Source organism: Motacilla alba, chromosome 3 (genome assembly GCF_015832195.1).
Source record: "Motacilla alba alba isolate MOTALB_02 chromosome 3, Motacilla_alba_V1.0_pri, whole genome shotgun sequence".
Taxonomy (NCBI): Eukaryota; Metazoa; Chordata; class Aves; order Passeriformes; family Motacillidae; genus Motacilla; species Motacilla alba.
The window spans coordinates 32,953,409-32,976,257 of record NC_052018.1 but is presented as its reverse complement, the minus strand read 5'-3'; the positions used below and the strand labels follow the sequence as shown (position 1 = coordinate 32,976,257).

The 22,849-nt window shown below is 37.7% G+C and overlaps 1 protein-coding gene across 4 annotated transcripts; it reads left to right on the top strand.

Annotated features, from left to right (window-relative positions):
• Positions 1–3,451: 3,451 nt before the first annotated feature.
• LCA5 (lebercilin LCA5) lies at positions 3,452–21,297 on the top strand. Of its 4 annotated transcripts, none has more exons than XM_038133528.1 (11): positions 3,452–3,564; positions 3,853–3,937; positions 4,040–4,161; positions 4,706–4,805; positions 8,381–8,651; positions 11,246–11,775; positions 13,273–13,410; positions 14,636–14,732; positions 15,849–15,994; positions 17,822–17,960; positions 19,783–21,297. In XM_038133528.1, the coding sequence occupies exons 5-11, from the start codon at positions 8,564–8,566 to the stop codon at positions 20,499–20,501; spliced, it is 1,857 nt and encodes a 618-aa protein (XP_037989456.1). In that variant the 5' UTR covers positions 3,452–3,564; positions 3,853–3,937; positions 4,040–4,161; positions 4,706–4,805; positions 8,381–8,563; the 3' UTR covers positions 20,502–21,297. The 4 variants fall into 4 exon arrangements, with proteins under 4 accessions (XP_037989456.1, XP_037989455.1, XP_037989453.1 ...); XM_038133527.1 differs by having other exon boundaries at positions 4,711–4,805; positions 8,381–8,762; positions 19,783–21,290; XM_038133525.1 differs by having other exon boundaries at positions 8,381–8,762; positions 19,783–21,290.
• The last annotated feature ends 1,552 nt before the right edge of the window (positions 21,298–22,849 follow it).

Genomic DNA, 22,849 nt, shown 5'->3' with positions numbered 1-22,849 from the left:
TGGTGCAGTAGAAATCAATAGCATTTTTTCCATGCATAAGGGATTTCTCATCAATCTCATAAATTTCTTATGTACCACAATTAAATGAGCACAGGTTCCACTCATCTGAGTAAGCCTGGTAGCTCTATCCCATTTTGGAACCTCTGGAAGTAGCAAACTGTGACATTAGGACCTGATTTAGTGTTTGAAGGTTTCTACCCCCCTTTCTAGAGCATTCCTCCCCTCAGTTCAGCTCCAAGGCTAGGGCTGTTCCTTCTGAGCCTTCTACTTCCCCCTCCAGCTCTTGAATTTAATACTCTGTTTAAACTAGCTTCCCAACCAAGAAAGCAGTTACGACATCAGACTTGCTTTACGCAGACTTAAGAAAATTGCAAAACTTTTTGTCTTGCTCAGTTGATTCATCTATTTGTCCTGTCCAAGGGAATGTGAAATACAGCACCATCAATTATCTGCTGTGTATCAACTGTTATGTTGTTAGGACTATATCTAAAATACATTATTTGTAGTTTTTAGACTAACAATTTTCTATCAATTAACCCTATGCCAACATTTCACAATATCTGAATTTATTCCAGCTCAGCTCAAGTCTGTTGGAATTATTCTGGATGGAGCATTCGATGGAGAAATCTGATGTCATTTGTTGCGAACAAGAGGCCTGTTTTCATTATGACTCAATACCTGTATTCAATACTTGGATCACACATACACACTGCTTAAATTCAATACCTGTGTTACCCATATTCAGTAAGTAATGATTAGTTAGCCACTAACCAGGCCTCAAATGGTTAGCCATGGCAATTAGTCTATAAATCATCATCACAAAAAAAACCAGGTCCTTCCCACACATTTTAATGCTTTCTCATGTTTGTTTTTTTTTTTAATTGCTTTTTCTGCTTTCAATTTTCCTAGCTACGGTGGGCATGGAGATGGATTATGAATCCCTTTTATCCTATTTACAGCAGCAACAACATCTCAGATTCTGGCCTGGCTTGCTGCCAGATGCAAGCAATACATTTCCTCCAGTTGCAAGCTATAAAATTATTCTGTCTTTGTCATTCCCTGGATCTTTTTGAAGGACATCAATGATTCTCTGCCAGTGTTCCTGTGATGAATTATATGCTTTTGCTGTTTAGCACAAGGGTGAGCTACACAAAGCCACAGAGGATGAATTTAAAAAAGATCCACATGAGTTTTTATTGTTTATTGAAACCAATTTCATAATAGCAATGTGTGCACAGCAAAAATATTAAGTGCAATTAGGAAGACAATTGAAATTAGGAAATACAAAGACTGGTTGTTGGGATTTTTGCATGCTTCATGCCTGTTTTCTTGCATATTAGGATCAAGTCAAGTTTATGCCATGTCAAGTTTATGCCACATTGCTACTTCTGTGCTTCTGAAATACCAGTATACATCTCCTCTCCTTTTACAGGAGTTTATGCTGACATGTTTCTGCTTGCATTCTAGCCTACTCACTAAATTACATTTTCCAGTAATTTCATTAAACATATTCAGAGTTCTTGTGCACAATACACATAATTTTTGAAAATCTCTTAAGTCTTTCATAATCATGTTTGGTTTTTTTCCTCCTAAAATTTATAGTCAGGGAAGAGGGATGTCAATATTTTAATTTCAAGTGCATTAAAACTGTATTTTCCTCACATATTTCCTTATTTTTATTGTGAAGTGACAGGTTGTGCCCAAAAATATTGTCTTGGTAAACAAAATAATTGCCTTTGGTAAATAAAACCAAAACTTTGTCCTGTTTCCTTCATTTTTATTATTTTCATTTAATGGTCACTGAGTATTTATTTTGAACATTCAGAATTGTGGAGATACAGTTCTGCCAAGGGCAAATATGTCTCCCTCTCAAGAATGTCCCACTTCTGCTTTCCCATACAGGCAGGTTATAATCTTCATCTGAAATGTTCTACTTTATCCTGCTCCACCCAAATTCTTGTGTCACTTTCTTCACTGTGCTAACATAATATACTCCAGCAAGTGAAGTAAGCAAGATCTCCTGCTTCCTTTTCCCTTCCTCTCTCCACAAAGAAATTTGCTTGACTGCATTTTTTAATAACAATTAAGCATTAGGGAAAAAAATAGCAGTAACTTGGAGTAATAAAAGCCAAGGTTTAGAAACCCTCTTGCTTTTTTTGTGGAATAAACCACAACAGCCTCATCACATTTGGCCTGCCTTTGAATTCAAGCCTTTTTGCAGTACTTTCATCCTTTTGCCAGTACAATCCATTCCTGTTCCCCCCTTTTGCTCTCATCTCTGACTTGTCATTATCCTCAGGTGCCACCCTGATCCAAAGCCTTGTGTTCAAACTGGCAATGCCAGAACGTGCCCAAGGCTCCCCAAAGGCTTCCTTGCTCCCACTGCCTGGAGGGGACATGATGGGTCTCAGCACTCTGGTGCAGCTCTCTGAACAAAATCACAGAAATAATTAGGTTGGAAAAGACCTCTGAGATTATCAAGTCCAACCTATGACTGAACAACACCATGTCAATTAGAGCACAGCACTAACAGCCTCATCTAGTCCTTCCTTAAACACTATCGCCTCCCTGGGCAGCTCATTTCAATGTCTAATATCCCTTTCTGTGAAGAAATGCCTCCTAATCTCCAATCTAAACCTCCCCTGGAGCAGCTGGAAGGAAGGAAGCTATGCCCTCTTGCTGTTACTAGCTGCCTGGAAGAAAAGGCTGACTCCCACCTGGCTACAACCTCCGTTCAGGGAGCTGTGGAGAGCCAGAAAGCCTTCCCTGAGACGCCTCTTCTTCAGTCTAAACACCTTCAGACCCCTCAGCTGTGCTCCACACTCTTCACCAGCTTCATTGCCCTTCTCTGGATATGCTCCAGCACTTCAGTGTGCTTCTCGCAGTGAGGGGCCCAGAACTGGGCACAGCACTTGAGGCGCGGCCTCGCCAGTGTTGAGTGCAGGCGCACAATCACTGCCCTGGCCCTGCTGGCCACACTATTGCTGACAAAGGCCAGGATGCCATTGGCCTTCCGGGCCACCTGGGCACATGCTGGCTCAAGTTTACCCGGCTGTCAGCCAGCACCCCCCGTGCTTTTCCATGAGCTGCTTTCCTTGGATGTCACAGGCGCACCCAACAGAACCAAGACGATGAGGGCAGGGCAGGGCAGGGTTTCGGAGCCCGCCGCTCCTGGGGCACAGCCCCGGGGACGCGGCCCTGTCTCCCCTCGGGCCGCAGCTCGGCCGAGCTCACCGGGCCCCGGGCCCGGCCCGCAGCGCCCCCTGCAGGCGCCGCCGGGGCACCGCGGCGCGGAGAGGCAGCGCCGCAGCGTTCAGCCCGGCCACATTCCCCCCCTTTAGCAGCGCCTCAGCCAACCAGCAGCCGAGGCTCGGCCTCCCGCCAATGGAAAGAGCGGCTGCCGCCAAGCTGGCAGGGCGGACAGCCAATGGCTGACGAGGAGAGCCCGCCCCCGCCCCACCGCCCGTTGCCGGGCAGCCGCTGTCAATGGCCGCCGCGCGGCCCCTTTAAGCGTAACGCGGCAACCGCCGGCGCGTCCTCCGGGCGGGCCGAGGGGCTGGGCAGGTACCGCCGGGACGGGCCGGGGGCGGCGGGGACATCGCGGACATCGCGGGGCGAAGGGAGCGCCACGGGCGGGGCAGGACCGCCGCGGGGCCGTGTTTTCCTGGGGGCTGTCGGGGCTGGGAACGGGCCCGGGCCTAGGCCTGGGGTCGGCCTCCGAAAGGTCTCGGGCCGCTGGTGTTCAGTTCCTTTCCTCCGAAGTCGTTTAGTGTATGTAGCTTTCGGTGATTGCATTTAAAATGTGCCATCGCGAAGTGCTGCTAGAAAATAACATTCGGTATGTTCTTTAAGAGCGTCTCCGCGGGGTGAAGGAAAGCTGCCGGGCTGCGCTGCGGGAACCGGAGGGCTGCTCTCGGGGCTGGCTGGGCTGAGCGAGGTAAGTCCGCACGCACCGGGGTGTGGGTGGGAATGTGAGCGACGGCACGGGCCTCCGTGATGAAGTCTGATTTAGAAACATAATCTCTTCCCTCGGTTGCAGGACTGGCCTGCCTGTGCTCTGTTTGAAGTGCCATTTCCTCATTTCTTACCTGGGACTTAGAGCAGCTTCTTCATTTTGAAATCTGACACAAGTACCGTTGTAGCTTACTGGGAGAGAGTCAGGTAAATGTAACATAGGTGTTTAAAATCATACAGTGTTTTAATTCACCAAAATGCAGGACAAGGCAACAGTCTTAAGCTGTGCCAGGGGAGATTTATGTGGGACATTAGGAGCAATTTCTTCACAGAAAGGGTGATTAAACGTAGAAATGGGCTGCTCAGGGTGGTGAAGTCATCATCCCTCAAAGTGTTGAAGGAAAGACTGGACGTGTCACTTTGTGCCCTGAATTAGTTGACGTGCTGATGTCCAGTCATAGGTTGGACTTGATGATATCTGAAGTCTTTTCCAACGTAATTGATTCTGTGATTTTGTTAAAAGCTAGTAAACCTCAAAAAATTGCATACAGTTAAGCCAGCAGCTGCAGTACCTAATGAAGTTTTACTTAGTCCTCAATAAGGCTTATCACTCAGTATGTTTTGATGTCATAGAAGTAAATAATTTTCCTCAGCTCTCTTGTGGAAAACCTACAGTATTTGGATATGAAAAAGATGGGTGCAGGGAGAGGAGGGAGATGAATTTCTTTTGAAATTATTTTTTGCTCTTAAGTTCAGCACTTCAATGACTTGGATTGATGCTCTTGTGCTTGTCTGAAGCTGGCTTTGTCCCTGTCTCGGAATAGGTGGAAGAACGGAGCGGGCCGTTAGAGGTCAGTGTTTGTACGGGTTAGTGCCATTCGGTGACCAGCAAAAGCACCGAGCTTCCCCTGGTCTGGGTGGGGGGGAAAGGACATAAGAAGTTGTATGACTCTTGCACTACAGAACTAAGCTTTGGATGCACTGCATGGGAAGAATTGCTGAGTAATTTTTCTTGCTGTCTATTGCATAATACCTGTCGTTCCACGGTTAATTTCTGTTTGTGTGATTGGCTTAGGAGTAATAGGGAATCTCCTGTCACTGTTGCAGTTGTTTTGTGTTCTCTGTTTTGTCTGTCATGTCCTTTGCTGCGACCTGGTGCTTGATTGTTTTTTTGTAATGGTGAACAGGGTTTTGATACAAAATATGTAAATAATAGTAGTAGATAGAAGTAGCAGAAGTGAAGGAGTATGAAATCTTGGAAACAAAATTCTTTCTAAAGTTTGTGCAAGTCCCACATTTCCTTTAGCCACTCTGTATTGATGTGATCTCAATTCATTAGGCTTCTAAAAACAAGCCTTGAGCTTTTGAGGGGAGAGGATTGGGATTTTGGTGGTGGTGGTGGAACTTAGTACACCCACTGCTAAACCCATAATGTTTTACTCCTCACAATTTATTAATAAATAAATGTTTTACTCCTCACAATTTATTAAACCTACAGGGGAAAATAGGTATCTTTGTGGATCTTATTAATACGAGTTAAACTCACTTTATAATCAACTCAAACTAGTTTGTAACAATTGGAAAGTCAGGGAACCAAAACATTTATTAATTAAGCAGTCCTGAGGCTTACTGAAGTGAAACTCAAATATCCTGGTTATTCTTTTGTTCTCAAGATAAATTGTGCATTCTTTTGTTAATCAAATTGTATTATAAACTGTTGGAAAAATTATTTTGGCAAGACTTGACAGATTAAGGTTTTTTTGTTTTGCATGGAAAATATGATAATATTACCGGTTTATAGAACTGAAAACCATTTGAAGATCCAAGAGATGTTTTTGGGGAGTCCTCAAGGGAGATTTCTTTGTTTTACCTTTTTCAATTTGTTTTCATTCCATTGCTTTTCAAGTACTTCCAGAATGCATTGAAAATTCTTGTTCATTTATATCACTGTATGTCAAAATGATACTTAGCAAAATATTCTCAGGAGTGGGGAATATCCAGTATAGGAGTGGTGGATAATTCTAATCCTACAGTTCTTACAATTTGTTTGTTTTAAATACACTGAGTTATGAAAAGCATTCTTCAAAAAGATTATTGCCTCTTCAGTGAACTCTTGTGAGGCTATGAAATAACTGATCAGTTTTAATTCAGTGCGTAAAAATGAGTGCTCTTGTTTTATATATATAATTAGACATGAACTGTAGGCATTCAGGCTTTCCTTAAATGTAAGAATATGAGGTCTGTGCCTCCAGAGTACTATTGTTATAGCTCATATTATTTTAGTACATTAATATATTAGTTTCTATTTTTTTGCATTCACTGAAATTCTGTCCTGTGGAGCCAGACCTGATGCAGTCTTGCCTGTGCATCCTCTAGAGAACAGATTGTGCCCAAAATGCTGCCTGTTCAGGCTTGTTTTGCTCTTCAAGCAGCAAAATAACATCCATTCCGCACAGGTGTTTGTGGGGCCAGGAATTAGGCAAGAAAGTGTTTGGGAGTAGGGAAGCACCCTGATATGTTCTACATCTTACATGATCTTAGTTACAGTTATGATTGGATACATCCTTTAGAAATAATTTTAATAACAACACTATCTTGTAAGGAAAAAGAACAATCTTTCCTGATTATTTGAATGTTCACATTGTTCACTATGATACCTTCCAGCATGTGTTTAGCAATCTCTAGGACAGGTGATCTCAAGCATAGCTTATTTAACTTCTTAGGCTTTGCTGTGAAATTTTAGTTCTCCTCAGATTCTTTTGACGTAAGTTTGCAGCTTGCATCTAGTTTTTTTGGATCACTTTGAAAATATTTAGAAAATGTTTAAAAAGTATTATTTTGGAAACTTACTTCCTAAGTAACAAAAAATACTCTTTTCCAGGTAATTCAGTATTCATTTCCAACCATCTTCCCAGTTTAGAAACATGATGGGATATTTATTCCTTTAATTCCTTCTGTATAGATTATGAGGCCAAATGGATTCCAGTCACTAGAGACAGAGTTGTGCTACAAGTGAACTGAGCCAGAAAGCTTGAATTTGTAATGAAAACTGTTTTGGCAGCTGACATTTCGGTTCTGCTTGGCTCTGCAGTAATGCACATATAGGCAGTGAAGGCTGAGAAGAAGGGCAAGTTTATTTTATTGTGGAAATAAAAATATAGTGAAAAATATACAGCTCATTTACAGGTATGTTGAATGTCCTGCAGCATAGAAAAATTTTGACTGAAAGCAGCTCAATTTTTTGGTGTGTAATTTGCTTTGCCATTTAGAAATCAGCTAGGAGGTTATGTCATTCAACAGGTGGAACTGATGGGCTCTGATGCAGGCCCTATTTATTCACCCACTAGAGGCTTGATATCTCAGAGTTGGATTGAAAAGAAAGAGATGGTGACATTAAGCTTGAAAGCTGCCAAGAGTAGCGAGAGAGCCAAAAGACAAGGGAAGCTGAGCTTAGTCAGTAAAACACTTCCTAAACTGTTGAGAAAATTCTTTTGACCTTCTTTGAAGGTGAAGAAAATTTTGAATATATTTGCTCCATTACATTCTCAGGAAGTGTCTCTAAATACAAAATGGGATGTTTTCACCTGGAGATATGGGATTTTTCAGTTTGCATTGGGCTGCAGGAATAGTCCTTCTTAATTTATACCTGCTTCAGATGTAATGTTTATCATGTACTGGTGGTGTGGTCTCTCTTATCAGATACAGAAAAGGTATAAATATAGATGTAAATATATAAATACACATGACACAAATGTGTGTGCTCTGGCCAATCCTTGAAGGCATGAAGCACCAGAAGTTATAGGGTATGGGAGTACTTTTCAGGGTGAAGATTGGGATAGATAGTATAGTCTCTTTAGGGGTTAGGGACTGGATGTTTTCCAGACAAATGGGACAATTGATATTCAAGCCCATTATTTAACATTGTTGGAATGTCAAAAATTGAGAAATGGAAGATTTACTCAAATTCTACAAATATCTCAATTCAAGTCACACAAATAAGTTGTTAATTCATTTGGTTAAAAAGTTTTAAAACATGTCTAAATTAGTTTCCTGAATATCAACAAACTTTCGCTTGTGTTCTCTTTTGTTTTGCAAATTCTTCTTCTCCCTTCTCTAACTTGGGAGTAGTTTCTTATTCTAGATTTAGCTGTGTTAATATTCTGATTTCTCTTTTGGGATTGAAATACGTCAGACTATTTAATGTAATACTAGTAGCATTCCTAGAGTGATGCATGTCACATTAATTATAAATAAATAACATAAATGTAATTACTAATAGAAACAATAGGTAGCACAGTGTGTGTCGTAAGGTTATAGGAGTCATGAATAATTTTACAGCTTTTTTACCTTTCTTTCTTAAACAACTTTCTTTCTTAGCAAAACCATTCTCACTGTTTTTTTTTTTCCTCTCTCTAAATTGTTACAGAAAAATGTGTTCTGAATGATAGCTACTGCTTGCTGAACTGAACTGCAGAGATCTCGTGCTTGGAGATGAAGATGATAAAACGGAGGAAATAATCCAACTGCTGCCATTGTGACAACTAAAAGATCCTTTGTGCCAAAATGAGCAGTCTTTGAGAAAATCCTGGAAAGCTGTTAAACCTGAAAAATGGGAGAAAGAGTAAGGAGCCCAGATTCTGAACAGGAGAGGAAATCAGACGAGGATAAAAATAGTGACTCCTATTATTCAGATGAAGGTAATGCATCTCGTTCATCCAGCCAGTCGCCAGCACTAAGCTCTCCATCTACAAACCAAGAAAAAAGACATCACAAAACACAGATTTCAAACAGCCTGTTGCACTACCAAGGTAGGTAGGTAGCAGAAATCGCTGCTTTGTAACTGCTCCAAAGAGTTAATTATCTTTGAAAACTCAAAATAGAGAAACTAGCATTATGAGAATCTACAAATATAGTTCATGTGAATTATACTACAGATGGCAGGTAGACAGTAGCTGCTCCATTGAAAACTGCAATTAACCTTCTCCTGCAGAAGGAGGAATTTTGGTGATTTTCAGAATTCTTCATAATTTTCTAAGCAAGTGAATATGGCTTTTATACTAACCTTCTGTTGAATCATGCTGATACTTTCTTTGTGTCACTGACAAAAAGCTCAAGGCCAAAAACCCGAGGCATATCCTTGCTATGCAGTCTGTAAAAAGGAGACAATTGTTAAAATTTCCCTGACCAAAAAACCTACAGATACCTGTCTTGTGGAAGTCTAGTTGACTAAGCTTTACAGGGTAATACTGTGACTTTAAATATTTAAACAAAAGACTGCTAATGCAGAAAAGAAAAAAAAAAAGAAAACATTTTTGATGAAAATTACGTTCAGATGGAGATGCAAAAGAAAGTTTTCCCTGCTTCTTCTCTGAGGGTAAAATATTTCCAATTTGAGATGACACAACTCTGAGCTCCCTCACAGACATAGGCTGCTTTTTGGATTGTTTGTTGGGAGGTGAACATCCCTGCAAAGAGTAGTTACAGTTATGCAGGACCTGGGCTGAAATAGGCTTGTGAAGGCTTCCTGCCACACTTTGACAGCTTCTTCTAAATAATTGTATAAGTTTTTCAGTTAAGTCATAGCGTGTCCTACCTTTCTTGGGCAGATGTTTTTGTTCATTGGTAAATGTTTGATACTGTGTGAATCATTTGGTCTGTGTTACCATCTAGGCTGTGCTAAAAGGTCTGACCTTAAGTGTTTAATTTGCTCAGGGAATGTATCTTTTCAGATCCTTGACAGGGTGGGTGTCCTGGTGTAACTGGTGTTTTGCTGAGCTTCTCTGTGTTCAGAAGTGGCACCTCTTCCATGGTAGTCATGGGTTGTCTGTCTGAGAACCAAAAACGGCAGTTCCATCATGCTGTTTAACTTGGAGGGGGCAAATGCGTGATAAGTCCTTTGTTTACATAGCCAGAATTGAATATAATTATTGCCTAAAGGCAGCGTGAATGTCGTATTACATTGTCTTGAAATTCACTATTCCCCCATGTAACTGTATGATCACAAGTAAAATACTGATACTGGAATTTTATGTGTGGTCTAAATAAGGAGAAATTCTTACAGGGACTGCGAGTCTAGGGTTAATGGGAGCTCCCTTAGCTGGTGATAGGAGTGGCATCATTTCTGCAGTGCATGTATTAGATAATCTTTTCACACTTGAATGTGACATAAGTGTTCTTTGTAAAGGAAAAAAACACACCTTCTTTTGTTTGCCCAAGCTGTGGAAAAAATGAGCACTGGGCAGAAAATGAATGGGTATTTTTGCAAAATGTCCAGAGGAAATTATAAGAAGGTATTTTTAAGCTGCTGTTTTTGCTGACAGGTATTCTCAGTAGAATAGAAACATGGTGAGTGGCAAAGGTAGCAGGAAGAATTTGCTGTCACGCTGTCCGTGTGCGCATAACTGGACTACTGCTGTATCCTAGCTTTCAAGCCAGAATTACAAACTGCTGCTCAGTGTACTTCTTTCAAACACTGATGTTCCTTAAGGAATTATGCACTCTATTAATTAACTCTGTTAATTCAGTTGTTTTAAGAGATATTTTTAGTGGATTATATGATTCATTCTTTGAGGTTGGCATGAGAGGCACATAAGATAGGAACAAAATGTTCAGCTTTTATGTGTGGGGATGACAATAATAATAGCAGCAATAAATAGGAATGCAAGCAGTGCATACAAGTAATCAAATGAGAATACTGTGTGGAAAATAACTTGTGATACAAGAATAAATTACTCAGGGAGAACTAAATTTTCATGGGATTTATCATTTTGCTTTGGAGGCTTTTTGCATTGAGCCTTTGAAATCTGCTGTTTTGTCTGTAAGCATGGCAGCTGGATTTGAAAATACTACTGCATTTGTCTGGGAGAATTACATCTTGCATAATACATAACTGGCTAATGCTCAGCTAATTGTCATTTTAAAAGCATGTGATAATTTTGTATGCATTTACAATATAGTATTTCTAAACGATTTTAATAAACAACATCAAATATTAACAAAATATGACTCTTATTTCTGCTACGATTTGCAAATTATTACTTTCCAAGGGTCCTATATTAATGGCTGCAGCTATTACCTCCTACAATAGATCACAGACATAAATCTCCATTTTTCAGCTATCAAAAGGAGCATAACTCTTATCATATATATGCCTTTTATTGTCTGGTTTGAAAGCTGCCATCTCTGCTAGATATTGTATGATTGTTTCAGGCAGAGCTTGGTTCCAAGGATGTCTGAATAGACAAACTGCATTGTCTAATAGTAAACACGCTTTTTATTTTTCCTCTCTCAGCCACAAAGAAATTGGATTCCAAATATGCACCAAGCAAAAGAGGGACACGGTGGGGTTTCCGTTCTCAGAGCCTCACTAGGGATTCTCCTGCAAAAGATATAGATCTTGTTACAAAAAGAGTTCTTTCTGCTAGGCTGCTGAAAATCAATGAGCTCCGAAATGAACTGACTGAACTCCACATCAAACTGGATGAGCTGCAGAAGGAAAACAGGGCACTGAAGAGGCTTCAGCACAGGCAGGAGAAAGCCTTGAATAAGTTTGAAGATACAGAAAACGAAATCTCTCAGCTCCTTGCTCGGCACAACAATGAGATTAGAATATTAAGGGAGCGCCTACGAAAATCTCAGGAGAAAGAACGTGCAACTGAGAGACGGCTGAAAGATACTGAAGATGAACTGTACAGGAAAAAAACTGTCTTGCAGAAACTGAAAAAGCTGTCTGCAGATAAGCACCTTGCTGAAAGAGATGACCTGGCAAAGAAACTAGCCTTAGCAGAGAGCAAACTGGAGGACAGAGAAAAAAGAATTAAGGTGGGATGACTTTCTTTTTGCAAGAAATTCCGGTACAAATATTTCTTTCTACAATGAATTGTAATTTTACACAGCTGTGGAGCAAATAGAGAACCAGTATTTTTTGGTTTTACCCATAAGTAGAATGAAGTAAATTATTCCTAAGGTGATTATATAGTTACATATGAGATAGTTGTACATTCAAATTTCTCTTTACAAATTAAGCATATTTTGTCAGAATATATCCTGTGGATTTGTGCTTTTATACCTAGCAATAACATTTCAGAAGTGGGTGCAGATATAATAAAACTTTATACAATCTAGTTTCTCCTTTTAGAGGGAAACAGTTTGTAAAAATTTCTGGGTATTTAGGGAACTTTACACTAAAATTCTAATAAAAATAATTTTGTAATAATTGTTTTTCAATTTTTGAAGAGCATTCATACAGTGTTTGATTGTCCACTATTCTGCACATTTAAGAGCTCAGCTGGACAAAATTACATCATGTTTTTTAAATACTGAAATATCTTTAGACCTTTTTACGGGTATCCATCATAAGAAATTTGTCCAATATATTTTAATTTCATCCAGCAAAATTGTTTGTTTTTGTAAACATGTCTAAGCATGTCTACACTGTAAATATGTTTATGAACTCATCTTACTTAAAAATTGGGTTAACACTCTTAAATCTGTTGGTAGTTGTACTATTTTGATCGTAGATATATATTGTATATAAATTTTGTACTATTCTTTGCTTAAATTATGTCATTGAGAAGATTTTAAGATTTGGTGTCTATATTAGTAATTAAACCTAAATTACATTACAGAGATAAGAGATCGGGAAATCCAAGGATTAAGCTGGAAACTAAGCTTTCATAAAATAAATCCCACAGTACCAATATATAAATGGCTGAGTTAGTTAAACCACCTCATCCTGTAGTGTCACCATCTGTCATCTGTACTTTTATGATTAGGTATTTCAGCATTTGTAATACTGGATCATGTTAAAATGAATTTTGCTTTTAAAAGTAAGGGATTTTCTTCTCTTTTTTTCCTACTTTCATCAACGCAGCTTCACTTAAAACAGCTGTTACAAGATGAGGGTATATAAATGAAATCATAATCACAAGCTAGTTGCTAGTAGAAAGGTTAAAAATTCCTTCTTGTTTTCTTCCTTCTAATGCTGCACTTTCAGGGAAGGATTCTCTCTCTTACCCATCAGTAGGAGATTTGTCTTAGAGATCTGGAGGTCTACTGTGGCAAGAGTCTTGCAGAAAGTAGTGTGAGTTTCTATTATGTCCTCAAATCACCTCTGAATACCCAAAAGGATGAGCTGCAGCATCTGCAGGTGCTTTTCCCCCTCAAAGTTAGGATTAAAGGTTTAAATGTATTCAGTGTTACAGCAATGGTTGAGCCCATATCCAAACTCAAGACACTGGTTTACTTAATTTTATATAAGTAATTTGACTATAAAAATTACTTCAGTTATTAAAAAATATTATTTTGTTTTAATTGAAGGATCTGGAAAGAAATCTTGAATTAAGTAGTAGCAGTTTTCAACGAGAGTTACATTCAAAGAAAAAGAAGTTGTACGAGGCTCAAGAAGAAAACAGAGTTCTCCAAGAAGAGCTTAATCAGCTAAATCAGAAGCTGAAGGTAAAATATGAAAAGAATAGAAGTTGCTAACCATGTTATGGGACTTTATCTTCAGAAGTATCTGTAATCAGGTTTGAATAGTTTACCAGTGGCTGCACTCTCTAATGTGTATTTAATTATATACAACATGCGAGTTCTTTTTCTGCATTAAATTGAAATGTTCTGTGCTCTGACCCTACAGTGTTTATAACAGGAATGCCTCTGCGTTAATCATTATTGTTAGCACTAGTTAAGAAAAGCAAGATGAAATACATGGCCAAACATTGAGAATAAACCACAAAATCTATGGAAAATTAGATTCGAAGGCTTGAATTTAAAATTGAATCTGCAGGTGTAAATAGTGCTTTGTTACTAATATATTTGCATTAAAGTAGGTTTGAATGAAGATTAATGTAATTTATTTGTGATATTCACGTGTTGCTAAATGTGTGCAAATGTTTATTTAGACCCCACACCATCATCATTGTTATCCAAATTCTCAATAAAATTACTTAAAATATTGTTATGTTCTACTTAGTATATTTTTAGAAAAAAAATAAGTAGGACTCAAGCTAAAGTGCTTAGTTTCTGGGAGAATTTTCCTCAAACTCCAAGTCTCAATATGTTGGAGATGAACCAGTTTACCACGTTCCCAGCTACCCAGCAAGTAGCAGTAGTGTAAGTAGCTCCAAAATGTTTAGAGTAAGAGTTTTAAGATTTGTTAGTGGAGAGTTTACGGTTTGAAAACCTTGTCATTGTCAGATGAATTCTGATAACTCACTGTTCATTTCTATATTTTATTCAGTAAATGTGCTAAAAGAAAAGTGTGCCTCTATCTGTATGATGCAATGGGCCTCTGCTAACTGATGCTGTGTGCCCTGTGACAAGTATCATTGCTTGCTTTGAAATGTTTAACTCTTCACAACACTTAAAATTATACACATGATGTAAGTCTTGTTCATGTTTATGGAAGCACTGGCATTTAGTTTTATTTTCACTGCAGAGATAGTTTTTTTTCCTCCCTAATATTTTGCTAAGGAATTTTTTGTGGGGGAGAAAGTTGTCTGCTTTCTCACGGCATAAACAGAGTTAGGAATGTGATTGTTATCCTTAAAACAGTGGAAGAGACAATTATTTATTCTGTTTCTATTTACCATATCTATTTTTAATTTACTTTACAGCTATGCTAGTGACTGGTAAATGAAATACTAGTAACTTGTCTGTATACCTACGCTTCCATTCACAGGAAAAAGAAAGAGAACTTGAAGCAAAAAATATATATGCTAATCGTATGCTGAAGTCATCACCTAGAAAAGACACGGATATTGTACAAAGAAAAAGAGGTAACTTGTATAAAGCAATAAAAGCAGAAAAATTACTAGCCTTACTTTGAAATGTCTCAGCTGGGTTATACCTTTCATGCCACTCAGTGCTCAACCCTGACGCTGCTTGTTCAAGCACATTTACCTTTTTGCACTTTTTTGCTACACAGCACTGGTTACAAGGAATTGTAACCAGTCTTTTTCCATAACACAGCAAAGCAAAACACAGAACTTCACCAAACAGCAGTTTTTATTCCTTTCATAACAGAAATTCCTCAGTAAAGGAGGAGGGGAACGTTGGTAGTAAAATCTCCAATAGATAATAGATAATATTTACTTCACAATAAATTAGAGAGGGTTTAAAAATACATATCTTCACTGCTAAGAATATTTTCGTGATCTGTTTTATTTATTTTTTTTCTAATTCAAATGTATTGTCTGTCAGATGAGCTGCACTTATTTTTTCCTCAGAGTACATGTGTCCCAGAACATAATCTTCTAAAAGTATCAGTACAGTGATTTCTTCTGGTGTGACAAGACAGTCTCAAACCTTATCCTACCCACATAAATATGTGTGTCTGTGTGTGTGCTTAGGCTATTTTCACTGGATCAGTACTTGTCAGAAGAAGCAGAAATTTATGGGACTGTTTTAAATATTTCATGCCAGTATTTCAAACAGTTTGTCTGCTGCTTGTTTTATTATAGATGCTCTACCATTATTCCATTTTAGGTTCAGATTTTTTTAAATGTCATTCCATAGAGATAAGTATATGTGTTTCAAAGATTCAAGTAAGTGAATTTTAATTTTATGAGTTTGATTCTGTGACAAGCAGTAAAGATGAGTGAGATATTTTGTGGGACTTTTTAACTGATATTCAGTGCACTGTAATGACCCTATAAGTAGCATTAAGGTGGGGTTTAATTTTTTTTTTTTGGTAGAATTTTTGCCTGCATATTTTTTTATGATTAGGTTTTACAGATGCTGAAAACAACTGTGTGAAATTCATCAATACTTTCCACTTCCACTGACTTCAGTACAGTCTTTTGTTTGCTGCAAATCATGAAAAATGAGAGACTAGTATAAAGTGAGATATTTTCAAGTGAAAACAGCATTTAATTAGTTTGTATTTTCTACAGCCAACAACCAAAATATTAAAAAGGGACCCCAGCTCACAAAAAGTGTACAGACGAGTGGATGCTTCTCACCAGCAGAACTTCTTCCAGAATCAGAACTTGTCTGTGGTGACACAGCAAACAAGAAAGAAGGAATTCTTCCTAAAATAGTGAGTTCCATAAAAATTTGAGACCCAGTCCAAGTCACCTATCAGATTGTAAAATGCAGAGCTTATATTTCAGAAAATGTGTAAATATATAGAAAATACAATTTCAACAACATTCTGTTCTTTAAGACAAGACCTGCCTTTCTAGAAATATACTCAATTTTTTAGAGAGTTTGTCATATTCTTTGTCTTACTGAGAGCCATTAGCTCAATTTATTTTTTTTCCTTCCAATATTATTTCTTTGAAGTTTTTAAGACTTCATTTTCATTTTCATCCTTTTTCTTTGTTTCTAATGCTTATTTAAGGAATCTCTTAATGGCTGCCTTCTCTCTGTTTTGTATTTAGTTTTAATTATGGTTTCTTTTACTTTCCAGAATTATTTCACAATGCATAAATCTAACACTTCCTCTTATTGTCACACTGCTGGTATTTCTTCTGACTTTCCAGCTTTGTCAATATGCTTGGGGTTTTTTGTTTTTCCATTTTCCTTTTTAGTACAAAAGAGTACCAATTAGAAGTGTTGCTAACACTTTTGTGACCCCAGGCTAAAATCAGAGATTTGTAAGGTATTAGGAATCAGAATGACATATCTGATGAATCAGATTCTGGTACAAATTGTACAAATTCTGATTACATGAGGCTAGGCTATTTCTTTTTCCAGAAATAAAGGTCTGAGTATGGTCTTGGCTGGCTTCCTGTTAGAGCTGAAGCTTTTTCATGGCACTTTCATTTTTATATTCTCTCTTCCCAAACCCTTTCTGTAACTATGGATGCAGTTGAATGTATTCTTCCAGTATATCCTTCGTTGTGTGAGTTACAGAATCACACAGTTGGTACAAGTGCAGCTCATGGAATCCAGCTGTGTGTTTTCTATATGTCTATTGCTTTAAATAATGTAAATTAGATTTGGGTAGTCTAGGCTTTCCTCAGTTTTTAAAGTCAAGCATTTTAAATACCTGGCTACCATCTCCTTATGTAGTCTATATTTTTAATATAACAATGGTAACCTTGTACACGAGGAAAAATACTTAAGGTTTTTTGGCTAATAGTCATCTTTTCTTTGTTCATTAAGTAGTAGCTATTTCTCTTAGAAGGGTATTTTTAATCTAGAAGTTTATTTTGTTCTAAAATAAGTACAACCTACAAAGTTAACTCCCATGTGTTGGACTATGCTGACTTTCTCTTCACTTCATTGCCACTACTTTTCTGTGTTAGTGATTTTTACTGCTGATATTAATATCTTTTCTGCAGGTTCTTGCCTTTTACATATGTATGTGTAGTCACTAGCTAAAATTGTCATCTGAGATTAAACCTTTCTCTTTGATTGTTTGTTACTTAATACTCCATAAATTTAAGTAGCAAAAGGAAATTGTTTGAATCTACAACTCACTCATTTGAATAAAAAGGTCAGATTGTACAAGTAGAGGGCAACTAATTTCTTGCTTGTTAAGAGAATATAGTGGTGAAATGTGGCCTTCTATTAAACTGCCTGAAGACAATCTGTTTTCTAAGGAGAACCACCCTGAGAGTGATAATTTTGCTTTATGGCATTGGAGATGCAACTTCCCTGAAAGGTGGAATACAAAATAGAGTTGATTGTCTATTCATTTTGTTTCAGGTGTATAAAAGTATTTTAGAGGTGATAATACTCTGGGACCAAACCTCTGGGTCATCAAATCTGGTTTGGTTTAAGGTGACTTACTCATTTTATGTTTAGAAGTAAGAATGTGATTTCAGAATGATATAGAAGTTCTTATGATTTTGTTAGGTTGTTCATTTTATTGGCTGTTTTTCCCCATCAGCTTCAGTTTTCTATTAATTTATTTCAGGAAAAAGAAACTCAAGACGAAGCACGGAAAGAACAAACAGAACTCCTAAAACAAGAACAAGACAGTGAGAAGGAAGATAAACTGAAGCATTTTCAGGAAATACAGTCCTTAGAGGAGAGGGTTTCAAAACTTCCTGACGGTAAGGAAATGGGCAGCTGAAGGCTGAAAAATGCACCATAGAATACTAATCAAGTGAGGCTGCTGGTTTCTGGTGAAAAGAGCAAAATGATTTTGCAGAGATCACTACAGTGGAAAATTATTTTCAGTTATATTATGCAAAGAAGAATCAAAAAGAAATACAGGATGTAGAATAATCCATTCCCTGTACTCAGCTGTGATTAAGTATGCAGCAGCAAAAAATGCTGTCCACAAAAAAGTATTGGAGTCTGAGAGATTGTGCTTTACAAAACAAGAATGACATAGAAGGTAAATGCTGATGTTATCTCTGACTTGATAAATGTTATTGAGGTAAGAAGTAGATTTTTACTATTGAGATTTGAGTTACTATTTTTACTATTGTTCTATTATAGTAGAACAAATATGTTTTCCTTAATATAGCCTTTTTTCAGTACTTTCTATTGCCTTATATAATTTGAAATTTTAGTTTCTCTTTTTAGGTCTGGTTATCTGAATCATTTGGTGTGGCTATTTGAGAAATGTCAGTTTCTATCATATATTAATATTGCTTTTTATTCATTTGATTTTCACAGCATCTTAATCACTTAAATGCACAAGTCAGTCTCAGGTATTTTAGATGGACTGCACTCTGCCATGTTAAAGACCTCTTTCAGTGATTGCAGTTAATGAACAGTAGTACTTATTCTATATGATAAGAATTCTAAAAATCTATAGCTGTGTTCAGAAGTAAAATCTGTGAAAAATCTTCTATCATGACTTACATAAGCCAAGAATCTGATTTTATGTCTCTGACTAAGATGATTTAACCACCTTACCCATCATATGGAATAAGCTGGTATTTCCACCACCTTACGGACAGAAACATGGCTCTTTACTTAACTTGCACAATGATCTGCTATTGAAAAAAATATCTATGTTAAATATATTAACTGAACTACTGTAATTGTTTCTGGAAGCCTGAGCCCAAGTACAGTAGATAACATGGAACTTTGTGAAAGCCTAACATGGAACTTTGTGAAAGCCTAAGTCAGAAATTTGATTAAAGTGTTCTAAGGAGAATGCCGCTGTGTTGGAGGTGCCAAGTAGTCATATTCAACTTTTGGCCAAATGTACATCTGTTATCTTGGGGGAAAAATATTTTGAAGGGAGAAATATTTGAGAAGCTTCTTCCTTCTTCTACACATAAGCATTTCCACGTTTTGTCCATAAGTTGCTGTTCTGTACCTTTGGTGTCCCTTCATAGCTGTGCAGAGTCACTCTGAGTCCAGGCAGTGATGCACAGAACATTCACGTAAAGGTCTTTTCTGTATGCAACTGATGCAGGGTATTCTAAGTCATTCACTGCTTGAAACAGGTGATGACTCCTATGACTTTGAGGCCTGGGTACTTCACAGGAGTAGTTCCTTTCATGAAAAAAAAAAAAAGAACCCACACATATATCCCAGGACCGTCCTAATGTTAGCACTAGTGAAAAATAAAAATTAAGTATTGTGGAAGTCAGAACTATTAAAATCAGTAATGTTGTATTCATTTTCAAACTCAGGAAATGGGAAGGCAATTGGCAGAAATCAGATTGCTTTGAAAATACTAAAGCATGGGTAATGTCCTTTGGAAGATGACAGTAAACTTTTATATCTTATTAGAGAACCAGGAGTGGATTTAGTTGCCATTTTTTAAGAATTTATTCTTGCAGCAGGAAAATGTCATTGTACATAGAAGAGCATGTTAAAAACTCAATGGCTTTTGCTTGCATTATTTTCAAAATCTTATAAGGGTATTTTAAAATTAAAACATTTTAAATATTCTTCAAACATTTTTTGCAGAGTGGCAAAGGAAAGAATATGACAAAACTAAAAAAGAAAGCAACTTTTTGTTGGAAAAAGAAGAGAAAATAAAGATGGAGACAGAAATTCACAAACCTGAAGTAGAGAGAGAAAGCACTGAAACTCTGGAAGAGCGGCGAAAAAGAGAGTTCCTGCTTGCTAAAATGCAAGAAATTGATAGAGAAATTCAAAATACAACAAACCCAAAAACAACTTCCCAAGCACCACTCATAAATACAGCAAGAAAATCTGATTCCCTGGAGAAAAAAGAGAAAATGAATCCATTCTTTGAGATTCCCGGGAAGGTTACTAATGGATTTCCTGTAAAGGACAGCCAGGATGATGGCACAAGAGCACAGGGGCAGAGGCAGCGAAATGTAAGGACTGTAGATTTAAGTAGTGAGTTAGCATTTGGTGGTTATGTACCTTCCTTTGGGAAGGGATCAGGGAGACCAAGTTGGCTCACTCAGAAAAGTGACAAATTAGAAGAAAATGCTAAGGAAAATGCAGATTTCAATAGTAAGAAAGAAAAGAAGTCCAATTTAATGGAACAACTCTTTGGAAGCAGTGCCAGTACCATTCTTCTTTCTAAAAATAACAATACACCACCTTTGGGCATAGATTGGGACTCTAGTAATAAGCCTTTTGTTGATAAAAACAGTAAAGTCAAAGTAAAAGAAGACAATGGGCTTTTTGGTGAAGGAAGAAGCCTAAACTGACACCGTCTGCAGTACACTACAAACAAGCCAGGAGTTAATACCCTTGGTTCTTTAGAAGATGAAGTTGAAGAAGTAGTCTTACAGTGATCGTGTTTTATATGTTTCATATGTAAATACTGAAAAACTATTTTCTTGTAATATTTATTAGGTGTAGATTTGAAATATTTCAGATTCATTGTAAAGCCTTATGAAGGAATAATTTTCATAAATGGGTATGTGTATAGAGGAGAGATGCAGAGGAGAGATGCTTGGGGTTTTTTTACTTGTATTTTTACCTGTAGGCTGCTCACAGTACACTGCTTTTCATTTGGAGTATTTCTTTTAGGCCTCAGATACTTTCTTTCTTGGGCATTTAGAGAACCTCTTAACTGTGCCAGGAGAAGGCATGTGTAATATCAGTCATGAAATGAGTAGAAGAGACATTCTTAGCGCTAATTCTCTTAGAAAGAGAGTATTTTACGCTGCTGTTATCTCAGAAGAATATCAAAAGAAGCACAATTAACTCAGGAACAGCTGCTCTCTCCTTTTGCATAGGTTTTTGTGGACCTTACTACCAAATGTGTAACTCTTCTCATATATTCAGATTATATTTGTTATACAATGCCATCTTTTGTAATTTCTGAATTTTCTATGTAAAATTCCAATCATTACTAAGTAATTTTTTAACAAATTGGTTTTATTAAATGAGTTGAGTAAATTTCTTGTGTGTAGATCATCTTTAACACAAAGTTCTGACTTCATATATCATATTATTGTTACTGGGGGTGATGCCTTGTGAAGGCTGACCTAGACCAGAGACTAGATGGAGCTAAAGAATAACGTAGGTATTTATTAGAAGGCCTCAATAGATACATCTTGGGCAGGACAACAACACAACCAGGGCTACACCCAAGATGAACCCAAAATGGTCCCAAAATGGATGACCACTCACAGAGTCTCACACTTTTATAAGTTCTGGTCCATTTGCATATTGGAGTTAATTCTCCAATTATAGCTTCAGGTTATGAAGTCCCATCCTTCTTGTTTTTCTCTCTTCAGTCTACACTGCTCTTGGGCCTGAAATTTGGATCATTTGTCCTTGGTCCCCAGCTAGAGAAGGAATTGTTTTGTCTACCTACTCTGTGAACAGAGCTTACTATCCCCTAATATGAAGCTCAGAACTACACACTAAAACAGCACAGAATCTGAAAAATATAAAAAGCTAAAACCTGAGGCATCAGGGAGAATTGGTTGCATCTTCACTCGCGATGTTATTTACTGGTTGGTGCTGTGTACACAAATTAAAAAGAAAGGCAATGAAGAATTTAGCAGAAGCATTCCAGGAAATAAGCTGAAGGTCATTCTTTATTAGAACAAGAGATTTTCAAACACCTCTCTAATATGCTCCCTCTGAGCCTGATTCAAAACACACTAAAATACAGAGAATTCTTATGATTTAAAGATGCATTGAGTCAAGATTTTTCTGAACACAGTGGCTCTTTTGAAGAGAAAGGCTGGTGTCTTCATCATGCAGTAACTCTCTTTGCTCCTCTCCTTCGGAAAGAAAATTCGTCACAGATCTGGATCCAGGGTGTGGGACAGTTCTCACCAGGTGCCCAGTAGTGAAGAGCAGCTCACATTCACCTGCTTACTTACAGTCCCAATTACATTGATTGTAGTACTATAGAACTTATTTGGCTCATTTTTCCTGCAGATGGTCAGAATACCAGAAATATTTTAGCCAACAACAGTGGATTTAACTCTGCGTTACATTCCTGCAAAGACTTTATGGGGTGAATACTGTGGTGTAAGAGGTAGAAGAGGGATATGGGTAAACACTGCAGGTGTTTGTGACTGGGTAGTTACTTGTCTTGTCCTACCTGTGGGTGGTGCTGCCCGTCTGGAAGCAGATGCTTTGCTCCTGAAGATGACATTGAGGTGGATTGTTTATTTTTGTTTCCTGTGGTTGAGGATTATAAGGCATAAAAAAAATCTATCTGCTGCAGGTATTAAGGATCATGTAGTGTATGAGGGGACTATGGGTTTTGTTTCTTTGGAAGTCAGCTCATTAACAACTGGCAAATTCCAGCTATTGTGCTGAACTGATGTGCCCTGCTGTTTCAATTACAAATGTATCATTTCTAAGCTGTTTTTTTATTATCAGCCCCTTCTTAAGCTCACAAATATTCATATCCTGTTACCAGCCTCTTCCTAAAGCAAATACTGTGGTGACTCACACCAAAAATAAAAGGTATATCTGCATTAGGAAGGTGGAAATAAATTGATCTGCTGGAAACAGTGTCACAGGTATAATTTCTCTTTTCCTCTCATGACTGTCCATCTCTACAGTTTATTCTTTTCTCTTGCTG

Coding starts and splice junctions, on each gene's coding strand:
- LCA5 (XM_038133527.1), top strand. CDS start 8,564: ATGGGAGAAAGAGTAAGGAGCCCAGATTCTGAACAGGAGAGGAAATCA. Junction 11,776..13,272: donor ACAGAGAAAAAAGAATTAAG/GTGGGATGACTT, acceptor TTTTAATTGAAG/GATCTGGAAAGAAATCTTGA. Junction 14,733..15,848: donor TATTGTACAAAGAAAAAGAG/GTAACTTGTATA, acceptor TATTTTCTACAG/CCAACAACCAAAATATTAAA.